A 17,444-nucleotide genomic window follows, 5' to 3' on the forward strand; every position below is an offset into this window, starting at 1 on the left:
TCATTCCTTCCTTCCTTCCTTCCTTCCTTCCTTCCTTCCTTCCTTCCTTCCTTCCTTCCTTCCTTCCTTCCTTCCTCTCTCTCTCTTTCCTTCCTTCCTCTCTCTCTCTTTCCTTCCTTTCTCTATCTCTCTTTCCTTCCTTCCTCTCTCTCTCTTTCCTTCCTTTCTCTATCTCTCCTTTCTTTCTCTCTCTATCCTTCCTTTTTTTGTTCTTGGATTTAGATATGATTTAACTCTCATGTATCAAAGTATGATGCAAAAATCACATCACTGTCTCTTTAAATGTTCACCTGGTAGTATTCCTGCCATTGTCACGCGGGTCAAGCTGCTTTGGAAGTTTTTATTACGGTGAAGGAAGGAAATCTGAATGCATATTACCTGTCAATTATACATCAAAGGCCACCTAGGAAGCCACATATTAATTATGACCTTTTCCCTGGGGAGGAAAGTGATAGATTATTTAGCAAGCCGACTGTTGACTATAAATCAGAGAGGTATAGAAAAAGAGATGAGGGAAATGTACAGTATAATATCACCAGTGTTGGGGGTAACTAGTTACAAAGTAACTGATTACAGTAACTACATTACTTTTTTTGGTAACGAAGTAATGTAACTAGTTGAAGTAACTAGTAACTAATTACATTTTTGGAGTAACTACCCCAACACTGAATATCACAGTATCTGGATGATAAAGGGGACCGGTAGTAAACATTCTACTGAGAACGGAGACAGCAGGAAGAGGTCCACACCTAATATTTAAAGTAAAATGAAAGCCTAACACTAACTATTCTTAAAAAATGATCCCCCTCCTCCTAACTATTCTGCCTATCCTGTGCAAAAATGATCTGTGTATTTACAGTTTGTAGTCTGCTCCAGTCTGGTCACATGATCCTGCAGCTCTAGCTCTCCTGTGTCAGTGAGCCGCTCCTGCAGGGGAGAGGAAGGACTGCTGAAAACAGCTGGGCCGCGGGAGCCTTGGGGTGATGTCAACGTCCCTGGAATTCAAAGCCATTGTTGAGCACATGGCACCTGGAGCTGCGGGAAGTAGCTGGGCAGGACAAGACTGATGTTTTTAGGGACAATTAGGAGGAGGAGAGGGTAGATCCTTAAGAATGGTTAGTGCTAGACTTTATTTCCAATTTAAAACCTAATTACAGACAATTTTTTTTTGATTTTTGGATAGATTTGGGAGTTGTAAATGATTCTGTCAGGTTTTGGTTATTGTCAGTGACACCATCATCGGGATTTAATTTTGCTTCCTGTCCCTATGACAGACAGTGACAACAAGAGAAGAAACTACAGAAACAATGAGTCACTGGGACAGCATATGTTCTTACATTTCCCTATTATACTAAAATATAGGGGTGCATTCATGATAATTCACATATCTGCAAATTTATTTGCTTCAAATGGGGACAAATTGATTATTCTCTATATGCTATATTCAGATCGAATATATGAACAGGGGAACATACTACATTATGTGATCTTTCTTTAATTAAAAAAATATTTCGACGAAATTGAAAATCCTTGGTGTGCTGGCGAATATCTACATTATCATACTACATTATGGCCACTAGATGGTGCTGAATATCATAGGAATAAAGTATGCTCTCGGCTCCACCTAGTGCCCATAATGGGGTATTTTCCTCATTCACACATTGCATCTGCAGAGAATATATGCCTGAGGACGTTCGATTTTGCCCCATTTGTGCAATATTTGGCGATTCTGCCCACGATTCGGGACACCAATATGTGAATGGAGCCTTAATGCTTGAAATGCAATTTACATTAAAAGAGGTCCACTTATTTTACATGTAAACCTTTAAAGCCAGAATGCAGAGAGCACCTCACAGGGACGCTGGCAGTGTATCTTCTGAAGTTTGTTGTGTGTAATTTCCTTCATTGTTTTCCGTGTCTTAAATCTAAGTTAGGTTGAAAAAGGCATATGTGAGCCTGCAGTGTGCGTGTGTACCAGGAGTTTAGATTGTGAAAGGGATATGTGAGCCTGCAGTGGGCATGTTTGAGTATTTCTCTCCAGGAGTGCTTGGAGGTTAATGGTTGTGAGAGGCATAGGTGAGTCTGCAATAGTTGTTCTTGAGTATTCCTCTCCAGGTTAGTTTATAAGAGGTACATGTGAGTCTGCAGATTGTGTTTTGGGGTAATGGTAGGAGGTTAGGTTATCAAAGGGATAAGTGAGCTTGCAGTAGATATGTTTGGGTATTCCTCTCCAGCAGTGCTAGAAGGTTAGGTTGGAGGAGAGGAATATCTAATGGCACTTTTCCACTGCAAGTACCGGCTCGGCTCTACTCTGCCCTGCTTGGCCTGGTTTGCTTTTCCACTGCTGGTACCGCATGGTACGGTGTTGGAACGGTTCGGTACAGTATGGTATGGTATGGTTTGCTTTTCCACTAAAGTAGTACTAAAGTTAAGTGGGTGGGATGTGGGTGGGATAACAACGATTCTCTGACCAATCAGTGGCTAGTAGTGACTGCATGCAAAGGATTGTGGGATATGGTACCGGGTATGGTACCTCTTGGAACCCCAATCGAGGTGGTACTGTTTTTGAGAGCCGTACCGTTCGGTTCCATGCAGTGGAAAAGCACCGCCGTACCGTACCGTACCGAACCGTTTCTACACCATACCATGCGGTACCAGCAGTGGAAAAGCACAAAAGCGAGCCGAACCGTTCGGTTCCATGCAGTGGAAAAGCGCCAATATGCCTGCAGTAGATGTGTTTGCGTATTTCTCTCCATCAGCACTAGGAGGTTAGGTTATAGGAGGTATATGTGAGTCTGCAGATTGTGTTTTTGGGTACTCATCTCCAGTAGTGCTTGGAGTGACGTAATGACGTGAGCAGGATATGTGAGACTGCAGTGGATGTGTTTGGGTATTCCTCTCCAGCAGTGCTAGTAGAATAAGTTGAAAGAGAGGGATATGTGAGTCTGTAGTAGATGTGTTTGAGTATTCCTCTTCAACAGTGCTAGGTGGTTAGGTGGAAAGAAAGGTGGAAAAAGAGGGATATATAAAACTGCATTGAGTGTGCTTGGGTAATGATAGGAGGTTAGATTATGAAAGGGATAAGTGAGCTTACAGTAGATGTGTTTGGGTATTCCTCTCCAGCAGTGCTAGAAGGTTAGGTTGGAGGAGAGGAATATCTAAACCTGCAGTTGATGTGCTTGCTTATTTCTCTCCAGCAGCGCTAGGAGGTTAGGTTATAGGAGGTACATGTGAGTCTGCAGATTGTGTTTTTGGGTACTCATCTCCAGCAGTGCTTGGAGTTATTGACGTGAGCAGGATATGTGAGACTGCAGTGGATGTGTTTGGGTATTCCTCTCCAGCAGTGCTAGGAGATTAAGTTGAAAGGGAGGGATATGTGAGTCTGTAGTAAATGTGTCTGAGTATTCCTCTTCAACAGTGCTAGGTGATTAGGTGGAAAGAAAGGTGGAAAAAGAGGGATATATGAAACTGCATTGAGTGTGCTTGGGTAATGATAGGAGGTTAGGTTATGAAAGGGATAAATTAGCTTGCAGTAGATATGTTTGGGTATTCCTCTCCAGCAGCGCTAGGAGGTTAGGTTGGAGGAGAGGAATATCTAAGCCTGCAGTAGATAATTTTGCGTATTCCTCTCCAGCAGCGCCAGGAGGTTAGGTTGGAGGAGAGGAATATCTAAGCCTGCAGTAGATGTTTTTGCGTATTCCTCTCCAGCAGCGCTAGGAGGTTAGGTTGGAGGAGAGGAATATCTAAGCCTGCAGTAGATGTGTTTGCGTATTCCTCTCCAGCAGCTCTAGGAGGTTAGGTTGGAGGAGAGGAATATCTAAGCCTGCAGTAGATGTGTTTGTGTATTCCTCTCCAGCAGCGCTAGGAGGTTAGGTTGGAGGAGAGCGATGTATAAATCCTTGTACTCACCATTAGTTTTTTTTTTTTTTTTTCAACCCAGCGGGTTGAACAAAAAAAACTGGCAGCTCTGGTTGGAGCTGCTGCATTAACAATCCGACAGTAGTACAGCCATCTCCCTCGCTGAGCTGTTGTGTTCTGAAAGGGGGACGGCCCCCAAACCAGAACACTCCGGTCAGCCACTGTTTTTTTCAGCATGTACATCCGACTGCCATACATACAGGCTGAATGTTGGACATTTTTTATTGAACCGGCCAATGTCGCCCCCGACACTCAGCCTGTGTGAAATAGGCTTAAATTGGAAGTAAACCCTCCTTTCGTTTTTAGCCAAGGAAGCTGCCATCTTGGCCTCTGGCCATCTTTAATCTTCAACTGCCATGATGGGACACATGTGATCAGTTATGAGACCAGCCATTGGATGGCTAGGTAGACAATGTGGGCTATGTGGGACTTTAAATGAGACACCAGTAGGTATGCCCAGCGTCTCCATCCCTGTATCAAAAAAAAACGAATTGAAAAGGATTAAGAGAGATGCATGGAAGCCAGCCAGCCCCCAGTCTGATGTACTCACCCTCCAGTCTGCCATCAACCAAGTAGACCTGTCTCATGATATAAATAAAGAACAGGGGTTTAGTTGACACGCATTTGCAAACGCATGTGTAAGCTGCAGAGCCACGACACGGCACCCTGTTTTATCTACAGTCCTAACACTTTTGAATTTGAGTGTCTGTCTCCACCCTGGGAGCACATGGCTGCTAATGGATGGATAGGAGGCAGGTGAGAGGGAGCAGCCCAAACCTCCCCCAACCCACCCCCATCCATGACTGGTCTAGTATCTCAAAACTCTAATAGTGATGTTCTTAAGATGGTACAAACTGAAAACGACCAGCTGAGAAGCATACACCTCCAACCCCTTGGTGGATGCAGTGTAAAACACAGATTGGGACTTTATATGAGGCAATTTGCCTGTATAGCTCAGTGCCTCCATCCCTAATTTCATAAAATATTTGGGACTTTACATGAGACAAGCAGGTCATGCTGTTGGTCTCCATCCCTGTATTTGAAAAAACTGGGGTCAAATTAGACTGCATCCACCAAAAACGCACGAAAATCGCACGGTGGGACTTTAAATGAAGCACCAGCCTGTAGGCAAGGTGCCTCCATCCCTGGTTACATATACAATGTTGGCTATGTGGGACTTTAAATAAGACACCAGCAGGTATGCCCAGCGTCTCCATCCCTGTATCGAAAAAAAAAAACAAATTGAAAAGGATTAAGAGAGGTGCATGGAAGCCAGCCAGCCCCCAGTCTGATGTACTCACCCTCCAGTCTGCCACCAACCAAGTAGACCTGTCTCATGATATAAATAAAGAACAGGGGTTTAGTTGACACGTATTTGCAAATGCATGTGTAAGCTGCAGAGCCACGACACGGCACCCTGTTTTATCTGCAGTCCTAACACTTTTGAATTTGAGTGTCTCTACTCTGGGAGCACATGCTAATGGATGGATAGGAGGCAGGTGAGAGGGAGCAGCCCAAACTCCCCCAACCCACCTCCATCCATGACTGATCTAGTATCTCAAAACTCTAATAGCAATGTTCGTTAGATGGCTTAAAAGTCTGGTTGAGAGCACAACCAACGTGACAGTTAGCAATCCTGGCATGTCGGGAATGTAACTGTTTTTTGAAACTGTTAAATCAAAGGGTTTACTTCCACTTTAAGCCTGCAGTGGGTGTGTTTGGGTATTCCTCTCCAGCAGCGCTGGGAGGTTAGGTTGGAGGAGAGCGATATCTAAGCCTGCAGTGGGTGTGTTTGGGTATTCCTCTCCAGCAGATGTAGGAGGTTAGGTTGGAGTAGAGCGATATCTAAGCCTGCAGTGGGTGTGTTTGGGTATTCCTCTCCAGCAGATGTAGGAGGTTAGGTTGGAGTAGAGCGATATCTAAGCCTGCAGTGTGTGTGTTTGGGTATTCCTCTCCAGCAGCGATGGGAGGATAGGTTGGAGGAGAGCGATAACTAAGCCTGCAGTGGGTGTATTTGGGTATTCCTCTCCAGCAGCGCTGGGAGGTTAGATTGGAGGAGAGTGATATCTGAGCCTGCAGTGAGTGTGTTTGGGTATTCCTCTCCAGCAGCACTGGGAGGTTAAGTTGAAAGAGAGGGATATGTGAGCCTGCAGTAGATGTGTTTGGGTATTTCTCTTTAGCAATTTTAGGAGGTTAGGTTGTTCGTGATGGGTAATTATGTTCTTGTGAGCATCTTTTGAGACTGAGAAGAAAGAAGTCCCAGAGAGTTCTGGAGAGTGAATGTTACGTGAACCTTTGCATCTCATTTCAGCTTTTATCTCTTGCTCCAATTATCTCCCTGTAATGTTGTCTCTCTTACCCCCTGCCTGGCAGAGTCTTCCAGGGCCTACAAATGTCTCTCTCGGTATGGGGGTAGTTAGGTATGATTTAACCACTTCAGGACCACGCCCCCCCTCCCCCCTCCCTTTCTACTTCCACTAAGACCAGAAGGTTTTATTATCAATGTGATGTCTTAATATATTACATATTTTTATAGTCAGGTCGCACATGTGAATACATCAGTTTTTCTTTCTAATTGGGAAGAAAGACAGAAACATTAGAATACAATTCATTTTTCCTGGCCCTGCTATTACGTAATTAGTACAATACAGAAGAGCACCACGTTACCATTTACATGTAATTTTTATACATTTTGAAAAGAATACATTTGCATAAATTATTAGCATAACCAAAATATTGTAATCATGTGTGAAAAGACGGAAATTGCCACGGGTTTGTGACTGCAAAAGTGCACTCATGGAGGGATTGCAACCCTCCATTAGACCCTCCCTTGTGCTCGTCAGAACCTGGGGGTTGTTGTTTCTCTAATTATTTTTACAATATGTATTTAAAGCAGAGCTCCCGACACAAAAAACTTTCATTGAAATGTATTCCTCAATAGCCAAAATGATATAAATTCACTTTATGAACACAAAATGCCTTTTGAACTCCAGTTATTACCTTGTAAAAGTGGCAGTGATATCATCACTGTGTTGCACATGACTAGAGCAGAGAGCAGAAGGAGGGATCAAGCAGACTCCACACACTACAGGCCACCTGCAGAAAACTACAGGAGGGGGCGGAGACAAGACCAGTCACTCTGCACAAGGAGAGAGAGCAGCATTGACTGGCCTTACAGGAAGTTCCTGCACAGAGGAAAAGTCTTACACTGGATAACTGCAATGATCTAGGGGGAATACACAAACCACACCAAGATTCTAGAAGAATGACTCTTGCAATTAGACAATATTTGCCTATATCAGAGTTCCGCTTTAATAATTTTTTTTCTGAGGGAGAGAGCTCCTGCATCAGGTTGAGGAGATGGCATGACCACACACAGGAGCTAAGTTTTAAATCTAGGAATAGACCAATTATCAGCAAGGTCTGATATATCGGGGGGCCGATATGCACTTTCCCCGATATATATCTATCGTCCCTGGAACTGGCCGATATTGCCGATATTTTTGTGACATTTTTCTGCCTTCTTAGGCCGCCTCCGTCGCCTTGGGCAGCCTCGTCTGGAGTTGGGACTAGTCTAGTGGAAATGTATCACAGCCATACACCCACCCACAACAGCCCTGTACCAGCCAGCCACCCACATCCACAGGCCCTGTACCAGCCAGCCACCCACATCCACAGGCACTGTACCAGCCAGCCACAGGCACTGTATCAGCGAGCCAGCCAGCCACCCACAGGCCCTGTACCAGCCAGCCACCCAGCCACCCACAGGCCCTGTACCTGCCAGCCACAGGCACTGTACCAGCCAGCCAGGCACCCACAGGCCCGGTACCAGCCAGCCACCCACAGCCCCTGTGCCAGCCACCCACCACAGGGTGCCAGATAGCCAGCCACCCACAGACAGGGTGCAAGACAGCAAGCCACCCACAGGCCCTGTACCAGCCAGCCACCCACAGCCCCTGTGCCAGCCACCCACCACAGGGTGCCAGCCAGCCACCCACCACAGGGTGCCAGGCAGCCAGCCATCCACCACAGGGTACCAGCAAGCCAACCACCCACCACAGGGTGCCAGACAGCCAGCCACCCACCACAGGGTGCCAGCAAGCCACCCACCACAGGGTGCCAGCCAGCCACCCACCACAGGGTGCCAACCAGCCAGCCACCCACCACAGGGTGCCAGCAAACCAGCCATTAAGCATTAAACAAAAATTAACATGTTCAGTACCAGATTTGTGTCACAAATTGTCTTTATTTTTCAAAACATTAAATGTACAAAATATCGGCCCTTATCGGCCGATACCGATACTTTGTGACCAAAATATCGGTATCGGCCCTGAAAAAAACATATCGGTCTATCCCTATTTAAATCCCCACCTGCATAAGTGTTTCTGAAACTATAATGGCAATATTTTGTGTGCCTTTTGCATTTCTTTAATGGTGACCTTACACACTTCGATAAATGATTGATTTCTTTGCTAAATGATCTTTTGCAATAGAAATATTCAATCTATAGTGACCATACATGCTTTGATAAGCGAATGATTTATTTTCTAAACAGTCTCTTCCGATAGGAACAATCAATCTATACAACCCAATATATGACACAAGGAGAAGTGGATTGTAATCAATAGTTAAGATACGATTGTAAATTATCAATCATATCTCTGTTTCCACGATGTAATCTCATAATCTGATCATCCGAAATATGATCATATTCATAAGCAAAGTGTCTTGGTGCGGCCAGTCGATGCAAATCAATTGATGATTTTTACCCTGACTGATTGACCATGTTCAAAATCAATCAGAAGGGAAGTTATGGCTATTTGATTGTTGAATTGACCCTGTTACCCATCGAACAAATAAAAACACTGAAGTGTGTATGGTCACCATTGAGTCAAACGTCACATTTTTTTATCCCTCTATAATCCTTTATCTCTTAACCACTTTACCACTGCGCTATAGCCAATAAATGGCTATAGCACAGCTCTCCAGTTCTGGGAGGATGTCCCTGGATGTCCTCCCACGTGGGTGCCTGCCACGCGCACTGTGACCGCTGTGTGCATTGGACACAGCGCATTACAGATCAGGGTAAATGGCCAATCACAGCAGCCCTTTACCACATGATCAGCTGTGTCCAGTCACAGTTGTCAGGGATGTACACAGACATCAGTGTCCATCAGTGCAGCCTCATGGATGTACACAGACTGAATTGCTTTGCCAGTTATTGGCTCTCTTTTCCTCACACAGGGACAGCATGTTAGAAAAAGAGAGCCGATCTGTGAGGGGCACAGTGAGTCCATCATTTACACTGACACACAGTGCCCTGATCATCAGTGCAGCCCCATCAGTGCCCATCAGTGCGTATCAGTGCAGCTTATCAGTGCCCATCAGTGCAGCCTCATCAGTGCCCTGATTATAAGTGCAGCCACAACAGTGCCCATCAGTGCAGCTTATCAGTGCCCATCAGTGCCACCTCACCAGAGCAGCCTCATCAGTGCCCTGATTATCAGTGCAGCCCCATCAGTGCCTATCAGTGCAGCTTATCAGTGCAGCTTATCAGTGCCACCTCATCAGTGCAGCCTCATAAGTGCCCTGATTATCAGTGCAGCCCCATCAGTGCAGCTTAGCAGTGCCCATCAGTGCAGCCTCATCAGTGCTGCCTCATCAGTGCTGCTCCATCAGTGCAGCCTCATCAGTGGACATCAGTGCAGCCTCACGAATGTAAACAGACTGAATTGTTTTGCCAGTTATCGGCTCTCTTTTCCTCACACAGAGACAGTGTGTTAGGAAAAAAGAGCCGATCTGTGAGGGGCACAGTGAGTACATTATTTACATTGACACACAGTGCCCTGATCATCAGTGCCACCTCATCAGTGCCTCCTCATCAGTGTAGCCTCCACAGCACCCATCAGTGAAGAAGAAAAATTACTTATTTGCAAAATTTTATAATATAAACTTTTTTGGTATTTTTAATGTATTTAGTGGTGAATAAATACCACCACAAGAAAACGATATCTGCCTCAAAAACAATGATAAAAAGTTATTGTAAGTACCATGTTGCATGACTGAGTAATTGTCATTCATAGTGTGACAGCACTGAAATCTGAGAATTGGACTGGCCAAGAAGGGGTTGAAATTGGCAGGTATTGAAGTGGTTAATGCAAATACAGCTTCCTGTCCTCCCATTGCAGTGCTCTGTACTCTGCTCAGTCATATTTAGACACACAAAACAGCTGCTGTAACAAAAATGTTTGGATATAAATATTAAAAATGAGGTTGTTAGTCCATTTTCTATGGGATTGCATATCTAGTTCTGTGATTTCAGTTGGACTTTATCATTTAATGCACAGCAGCTTAGAATTTTTGGGATAGTGTGTAGTACCAAGATAAACCTATAGGGGTCACTGTAGGCAACTGTCACAATAAGCTAAAGCGGCACCTACAGACATACTGAAGAGTAGCATTTAAGGAATATACACACATAACTGAGTCCAGGGTTTCAATGAGAGATAGCTGTCTGAAAGTAGATAACCACCTTCTACACTTTATGAATTCACTGTACTTTAAAGTTCTGGTCATTTGCAAAAGTCATTTTACCTGATTTCATATGGTGTGATTTATGCATTGCTGCTTTGTTGAGGAACACATAGACTCTATGAGGTTGATACTAAAATTGTAGAGTGCAAAATCTGGTGCAGCTCTGCATAGAAACCAATCAGCTTCCACATTTTTTTTTTTTTTTTTTGCCAACACTTAATTGAACAAACTGAAGTTAGAAGCAGAGCTGCACCTGATTTTCCAGGTGCAGAGTTGCACCTCATTTTTAACTTTCAGTTTTAGTAAATCAACCCCTATGTGGAAGTACCACGACCTAGATGTTTTTCAGCTTGAAGTATCAGCAGCGTCCTTTGGCAAAAAGACTTGCCCAATTGATGTTGCTTGCCTCCAAGTAAACCAGCGCCTGTGCTTCTACTCTTTGTAGGATAAAATTAAATGTTGGCATAATGCAACCATTTTTATATAGGGAAATGGCTGAAAATTCAGATGCATAAATGCAGCCAGATCCAGAATCTATGTCTGATAGACCTCTGATTAATACGGCAGTTTATTTTAAAACCTGAAATAAAGGCCCACAATGCACTGCTTTGGTAGCTCTCACATGCAAATACTGGCATACCAGAGAAGGGAAAGATGGGTCAAAGAAGAATAATCATAGTTTACTGAGCACAGGTAAAATCATTGCTGGAAAACCTGTCTGTGCTGTATGTAAAAACTAAAATGCATGGCCAATTTGCTATTGACATCATACATTGCTTTCCAGTAGCTTGTCAATAGAAAGGGCATTGTACTCCTAAAGAAATATGGGAGCAATGTCTGTCTGCCTGCCTGCCCATAATTCACTATGATCCATTATTTCTGATTTTATATATGCACAATGTAAATGTAGTCCATACTGAAAAATTTCTCTCTCTGATCCCCGGCAGGAAATTGCACCAGCAGTTTGAAATGTACAAAGAGCAAGTAAAAAAGATGGGCGATGAAGCTCAGCAGCAACAGGAGACGAAGGGGGACGCTCCCACCTGCGGGATCTGCCACAAAACAAAGTTTGCAGATGGCTGCGGCCATAACTGTTCATATTGCCAAACAAAGTTCTGCGCACGTTGTGGAGGGAGAGTGTCATTGCGCTCAAGCAAGGTAAGCCACTGCTACATTGAATGGTTGATGTATCATGTTCTCCTTTACAACAGTTAAGATGTTTCTAGTACCCAGTTACTCTTCAGAAACCCCTAAAAAAGTGTATTTTTTTAATGATATCCACTCAGTGTGTGTAAAGTTTATCTGTTTGTCACACACTTCTATCTTTATCATAAAAAGTACTACTGGTCAAAAATAACCAAATCTATAAGTGTCGGTTCACACTATGGCGACACGACTTTGGGGCGACATAATGAAGTCGCCGTGCACCGCGAATTCGGGGCGCCTTGCACCGACTTCACATAATGGAAGTCAATGCAAGTCGCTCCGACTTCGCCCAAAAGTAGTGCAGGAACCTTTTTCGAAGTCGGAGCGACTTGAGTCGCTCCTATTAGAACGGTTCCAATTGCACAGAATGGAGCACGACTTGTCAGGCAACCAAGTCGCCTGACAAGTCGGAACAGTGTGAACCGGCACTAAGTGAAAAGGTGTCCAGCTAGGCACTGTTTTGTGTTTCCACGTTTACTAAACAAAAATAGACAAAAAGTAGTGCAGCGCTACTCTTCCTATAAATATATGAAAAATGATGGGACTTATTGTATATCTTACATAATGATGCATAAATAAATGTTAAATAATATAATGCATAACAAGTGTTAAATCAAAATAATAAAGCACAAGTGACTATGCAAACCATTGCTCCAAACTGAAGTGCATAATAAGTGATATGTTAATGTGAAACAGTAGTGGGGACTCCTGAAATCAGAGTTTCCACTTGGTGGATATAATAATGCAAACATTAAATATATAACACAAATAAAAATATGCTATAGTGAAATAGGGGTGGAAACCCCTTTGTGATAGAACTTCCACAATCTCATCAATCAAAATAGAGAATAAAAAAACATATATATCCTTTAACAGTCCATGTGCAAATGATTCTCCAAATACTTGTATCCTCAGTGTGCTCCAATTTCAAATACCACTTGATCTGCCACCAGTGTACATATGTGCTCACCTTCCACTTTTACCTATCAATAGGTTAAAAAGCACCTTCTCCCACCATGGGTCTTATCCAGTGGCTTAAGGAATCTCCAGATTTACAAACACTTCACCTTGCATGTAATCTTACTATTGGATCAACAGTCTTCAGCGTTCAGGTGTAAGCTCAAAGAGGATTATAAAAAGGCCACCATGGTGCTTTATCGTATCAAAACCTTACATTTTATTACAAATACCAAAGTACATTCACATTTATGCCGGCCGATATTCACATAGTGCACCAAAATCTGTACACATAGATATACAGTTATCAAAAGTTTGGGTGCGTTGCCCCCTTAAGAACCATCAAGATTATCAGCATCTCGCTATACCAAGCTTGTAGAACATCACTTCCTGTCCGGCGTGATGATGTCACAGACTCCGCCCCAACACGTTTCTTCACCCGTCATGTGACTTCCTCAAGGGCTTTGCACATGGACTATTAAAGGATATATACTATATGTTTTTTTATTCACTATATTGATTGATGAGATTGTGGAAGTTCGATCACAAAAGGGTTTTCCATCCCTATTTCACTATAGTATATTTTCATTTGTACTATATATTTAATTTTTCCATTATTATATTAGCCAAGTGGAAACTCTGATTTCAGGAGTTCTTACCAGTGTTTCACATTGACATATCAACTGTTTTTTATGCACTTCTGTTTGGAGCAATTGTTTGCATAGTCACTTGTGTTTTATTATTTTGATTTAACAGTTGTTATGCATTATATTATTTAATCATTTCACAAATATGACTCTCCAAAGATAGACATCAGATAATGGCCAGTTCACTTCTATTCCTTTTAACTAGTCATACTAGCATTTATTTGTGGCCAGTGAAGCTGAGATCAGACATTTCCAGCACCATATTATCCCAGGGGAGACAGTCACAATTTAAAGAAAAATTAATTTGTAATATCACTTGCGTTAATTCCTGAAGGTGGTCTGAAGGTGCTGCATAGGCATTAGGGCAGAAAGAGCTGAATTAGGAGTCTACCATCTGACTGTTCTAGGCACCTTCACTGTATAGTAGCCTTTCTCAACCTTTCTATGACATAGGAACCATTGCAATAATTTTTAGGTCTCGGGAAAACCCTTACTAAAACAAAATAATTAGGTACCAATGGTAAAAATTCCTCTTACATCGGTGGTCAGTAAGAATAATACAACTTTTACAGTGGTGGTGAGAATGCCAGCCTTACAAACAGTTAAAAAGATAATTGGTTTTCTGCTGCTGGCTTAGCACAGTGGCATTGGTCCTAGAATTATGGTGTTGCCATCCAATAGGAGGTCAATCAGCCTCAGCTCAAGGAACCCCTAACAACTGCTAGAGGAACTCTGGTTGAGATATAATTTGTATAGTCTAAATTGTTCACTCTACATGATAAAAGTGCATTGTGTAAAAACGCCACTTATCAGTGGTCATTTTATGCTGGGTATACTTGTCAGTGGTCATTTTAGGCTGGGTACACTTGTCAGTGGTTGTTTTAGGCTGGGTACACTTGTCAGTGGTCATTTTAGGCTGGGTACACTTGTCAGTGGTCATTTTTGGCTGTGTACAGTTGACAGTGGTCATTGTAGGCTGGGTACACTTGACAGTGGTTATTTTAGGCTGGGTACAATTGTCAGTGGTCATTTTAGGCTGGGTACATATGGCTCGAATATCGGCCGGCATCAGCTGGTTAATGTTGAACTGGCTGATACAATATTCGGCCTGTGTTTGTCCCAGCCTAAAATGACAACTGATAAGTGTGTACAGCTTTCTTTCTGACAGAAGCTGGTCTAACAACTGTCTTTTGTTGAAGGGACATGCTGGAAAACCAGCATCTGATAAGCACTCATAGCCAGTGCCTGCGAGCGCTGATCAGTGTGTTCTGTCAGTGGGGCAGTCCCCCAGTCAGAACACAAAATCACAGCAAGGGAGATCACTGCACTAACAATGCTTGTGTTAGTACAGTTAGTACAGTTTTTTGTTTTAGCCTGCTAAGTATACACAGTATCAAAGGGGCACTCAATGGAGGTAACCATGGAAGATGTACCTATTTATTTCCAGCCTTGCTCATTCAAATACAGAAAGGTGTCTGTAAATATAAACAGAGTGCACTGACACAGTATAGTGAGCACCTTACTTTATTAAGAGGTTAAACACTTACAAACTAGTTGGTAAAAACCCTGAAGAAGGATGATACCCCCTGAAATGCATAAGCAGGTTATGTGGATCAATTGGAGGTGTGTCCTGGGAGAGCCGATGTTTATTCCCAACCACATTGACAATGGCAGGTTTAGTGGCCATGAGCACCCATTAGTCACTTGTTTTATCATGATCACGTGATAGTTTGTTTATTATGGGTTGTATTCGATATGTGCAAAGAGAGATCACACAAATATTAATATATATTAATAATATTAATATAAAAGTATACCATTTAATAAAAGTAATGACAGATACAGATAGTAGTATTAGAAAATATAACAAGAATGCTGAACTAAAGATGCTGTTTCTGCCACGGAGTCCCATCTTCTTATGCAGCATGGCACACAGGTGATTACAGATGCATGCATGATTGCAAGCTCTGATACGAAACTGAGATCTTACAAGTTTTGGCTGTGGTAATATAGTACTTGAATGTAAGGAAATGGCCAATTGTAAAGAATAAAGTGGGCTCAGCCACATCCTGGTCAGTTAACAATAACATTCCTTTGGTATGAAGTCACTTAAGGTAAAGCCAACCGTATGTCCTTATATGGCCCCTTAATCAAGATTTGGAGTCTTAGAATTCATTAGTGAGCTATGATATTAATAAGGAAATATGTAATATGCAATTTCCCCACCAGTCACTCTAGAATCTACTTTTCCTGTTTTCCCCCAAGGTTTTTTTATAAGGTGACGGCTTTGCACAGTGTCGTTGGTCCTAGAATTATGGTTTTGCCATCCAATAGGAGGTCAATCACCCTCAGCTCAAGTAACCCCTAACAACTGCTAGAGGAACCCTGAGATATAGTCTGTATAGTCTAAATTGTTCACTCTGCATGGTAAAAGTGCATTGTGTAAAAACGCCACGTATCAGTGGTCATTTTAGGCTGGGTACACTTGTCAGGTGGTCATTTTAGGCTGGGTACATTTATCAGTGGTCATTTTAGGCTGGGTACACTTGTCAGGTGGTCATTTTAGGCTGGGTTACACTTGTCAGTGGTCATTTTAGGCTGGGTACACTTGTCAGTGGTCATTTTAGGCTGGGTACACTTGTCAGGGGTCATTTTAGGCTGGATACACTTGTCAGTGGTCATTTTAGGCTGGTTAAACTTGTCAGGTGGTCATTTTAGGCTGGGTTACACTTGTCAGTGGTCATTGTAGGCTGGGTACAATTATCAGTGGTCATTTTAGGCTGGGTACATATGGCTCGAATATCGGCCGGTATCAGCTGGTTAATGTTGAACTGGCTGATACTTGACGATATTCAGCCTGTGTGTGTCCCAGCCTAAAATGATAACTGAAAAGTGTGTACAGCTGTCTTTCCAACAGAAGCTGGTCTAACAACTGTCTTTTGTTGAAGGGACATGCTGGAAAATCAGCATCTGATCAGCACTCATAGCCAGTGGCTGCAAGCGCTGATCAGTGTATTCTGTCAGTGGGGCATTCCCTATGTTGGTGTGCTGCACTCTCTGTTAGTTTAGAAGCACTACGTGGGCTATGCGATAGTTTGACAGTTTATAGTATACTGGTGATATATAGTTTTAGCTATCTCCCTCCTCCATCAGACTGGGCTATATATACATTCCTGTATATATACATAACTGGAGTTACACTCTCCAGATTTACAAACTTGCCATGAGGGTTGATCTACCTTATACTAGGCTCAATTCACTAATTTATAACTATTACTGTTTGCCATAGCAGCTGTAATTTTATAAAATTAGAGGTAATAAGAACAATGACATGGCTGAAAATAATGGTGGTTTGAGGTTTTTGGTTTAATGTAATGACCGAGGAGACAACATTAAACAAGGATATAAGCCCGGTCTGTGCAGTCCATAGAATATGATTCATTTTTTCAACTTCGATCTTGAACTAGATAAATATATATCTTTTTTTTACTTTACTTCAACTATGACTTGTAGCATTTATTATATCTTAGTAACCAATGATAGGGCAGCTTTTAACAGCTAAGGTGGGTTGTTGTAAACTTTGATTGGTTGCTATAGTAATTAAATTTTTGCAAGCCTGCTGTTAAATGTAGAAGACCAGGGTATTAAAGTAAAATATAGCACCAGTTTTCCTGGCAGTATGGCACAGTAAAATTCCCTGTGCCAGCTTACAAATGTCCTTCAACCAGTTTTGGTAGCTTTTTCGGAAATGGGTGGCCACAGCCCCTTAATAGCGTTACTTTCACAAAGTGGAACTATGACTGCACCCAGTTAAAAAATAATTACCTCTAGTTTGTAGATAACGAAACTGGAGGTAATTAAGATCAACTGTAAGTTGGTGTACAGAGACAGACAGAGTGCCTGTCTCTGTACGTGGTATATCAGTAATCGGTGCTAAATAATATCCACTGTTACTGTATTAATGACACTGGCAGTGAAGGGATTAACACTGGGGGTGATCAAATGGGTTAATGTATGCCTAAATATGCTTACTGACTGTGTGGGGGAAGGGTTCGGTGACAGGCACAGAGAGATTGGGGTTTCAGCTTAGCTGAAACTCCTGATCTCTCCCTGCCTGTGTGACAGAAGACTTGCCTGCTTTGTTTACATAAGCAGGCGGGTCTTCTGTCAGTTTATCTGACA

General features: G+C 42.7%; 1 protein-coding gene across 35 annotated transcripts in view; it reads left to right on the plus strand.

Moving 5' to 3' along the window:
- Positions 1-17,444, plus strand: part of RIMS2 (regulating synaptic membrane exocytosis 2) — a gene marked incomplete at its 5' end in the record, with an annotated part of 943,810 nt that overhangs the window by 156,641 nt on the left and 769,725 nt on the right. For 34 of the 35 annotated variants that reach the window (XM_082257909.1, XM_082257877.1, XM_082257910.1 and 31 more), the window contains one exon: positions 11,400-11,610. In XM_082257909.1, the coding sequence (XP_082114035.1) occupies positions 11,400-11,610 (211 nt within the window). Of the gene's footprint in view, positions 1-11,343; positions 11,611-17,444 lie in introns of those variants that run through there. The other variant, XM_082257911.1, reaches the window with a different exon arrangement.

Source organism: Pelophylax lessonae, assembly GCF_965119305.1.
Source record: "Pelophylax lessonae genome assembly, chromosome: 5".
Classification (NCBI taxonomy): Eukaryota; Metazoa; Chordata; class Amphibia; order Anura; family Ranidae; genus Pelophylax; species Pelophylax lessonae.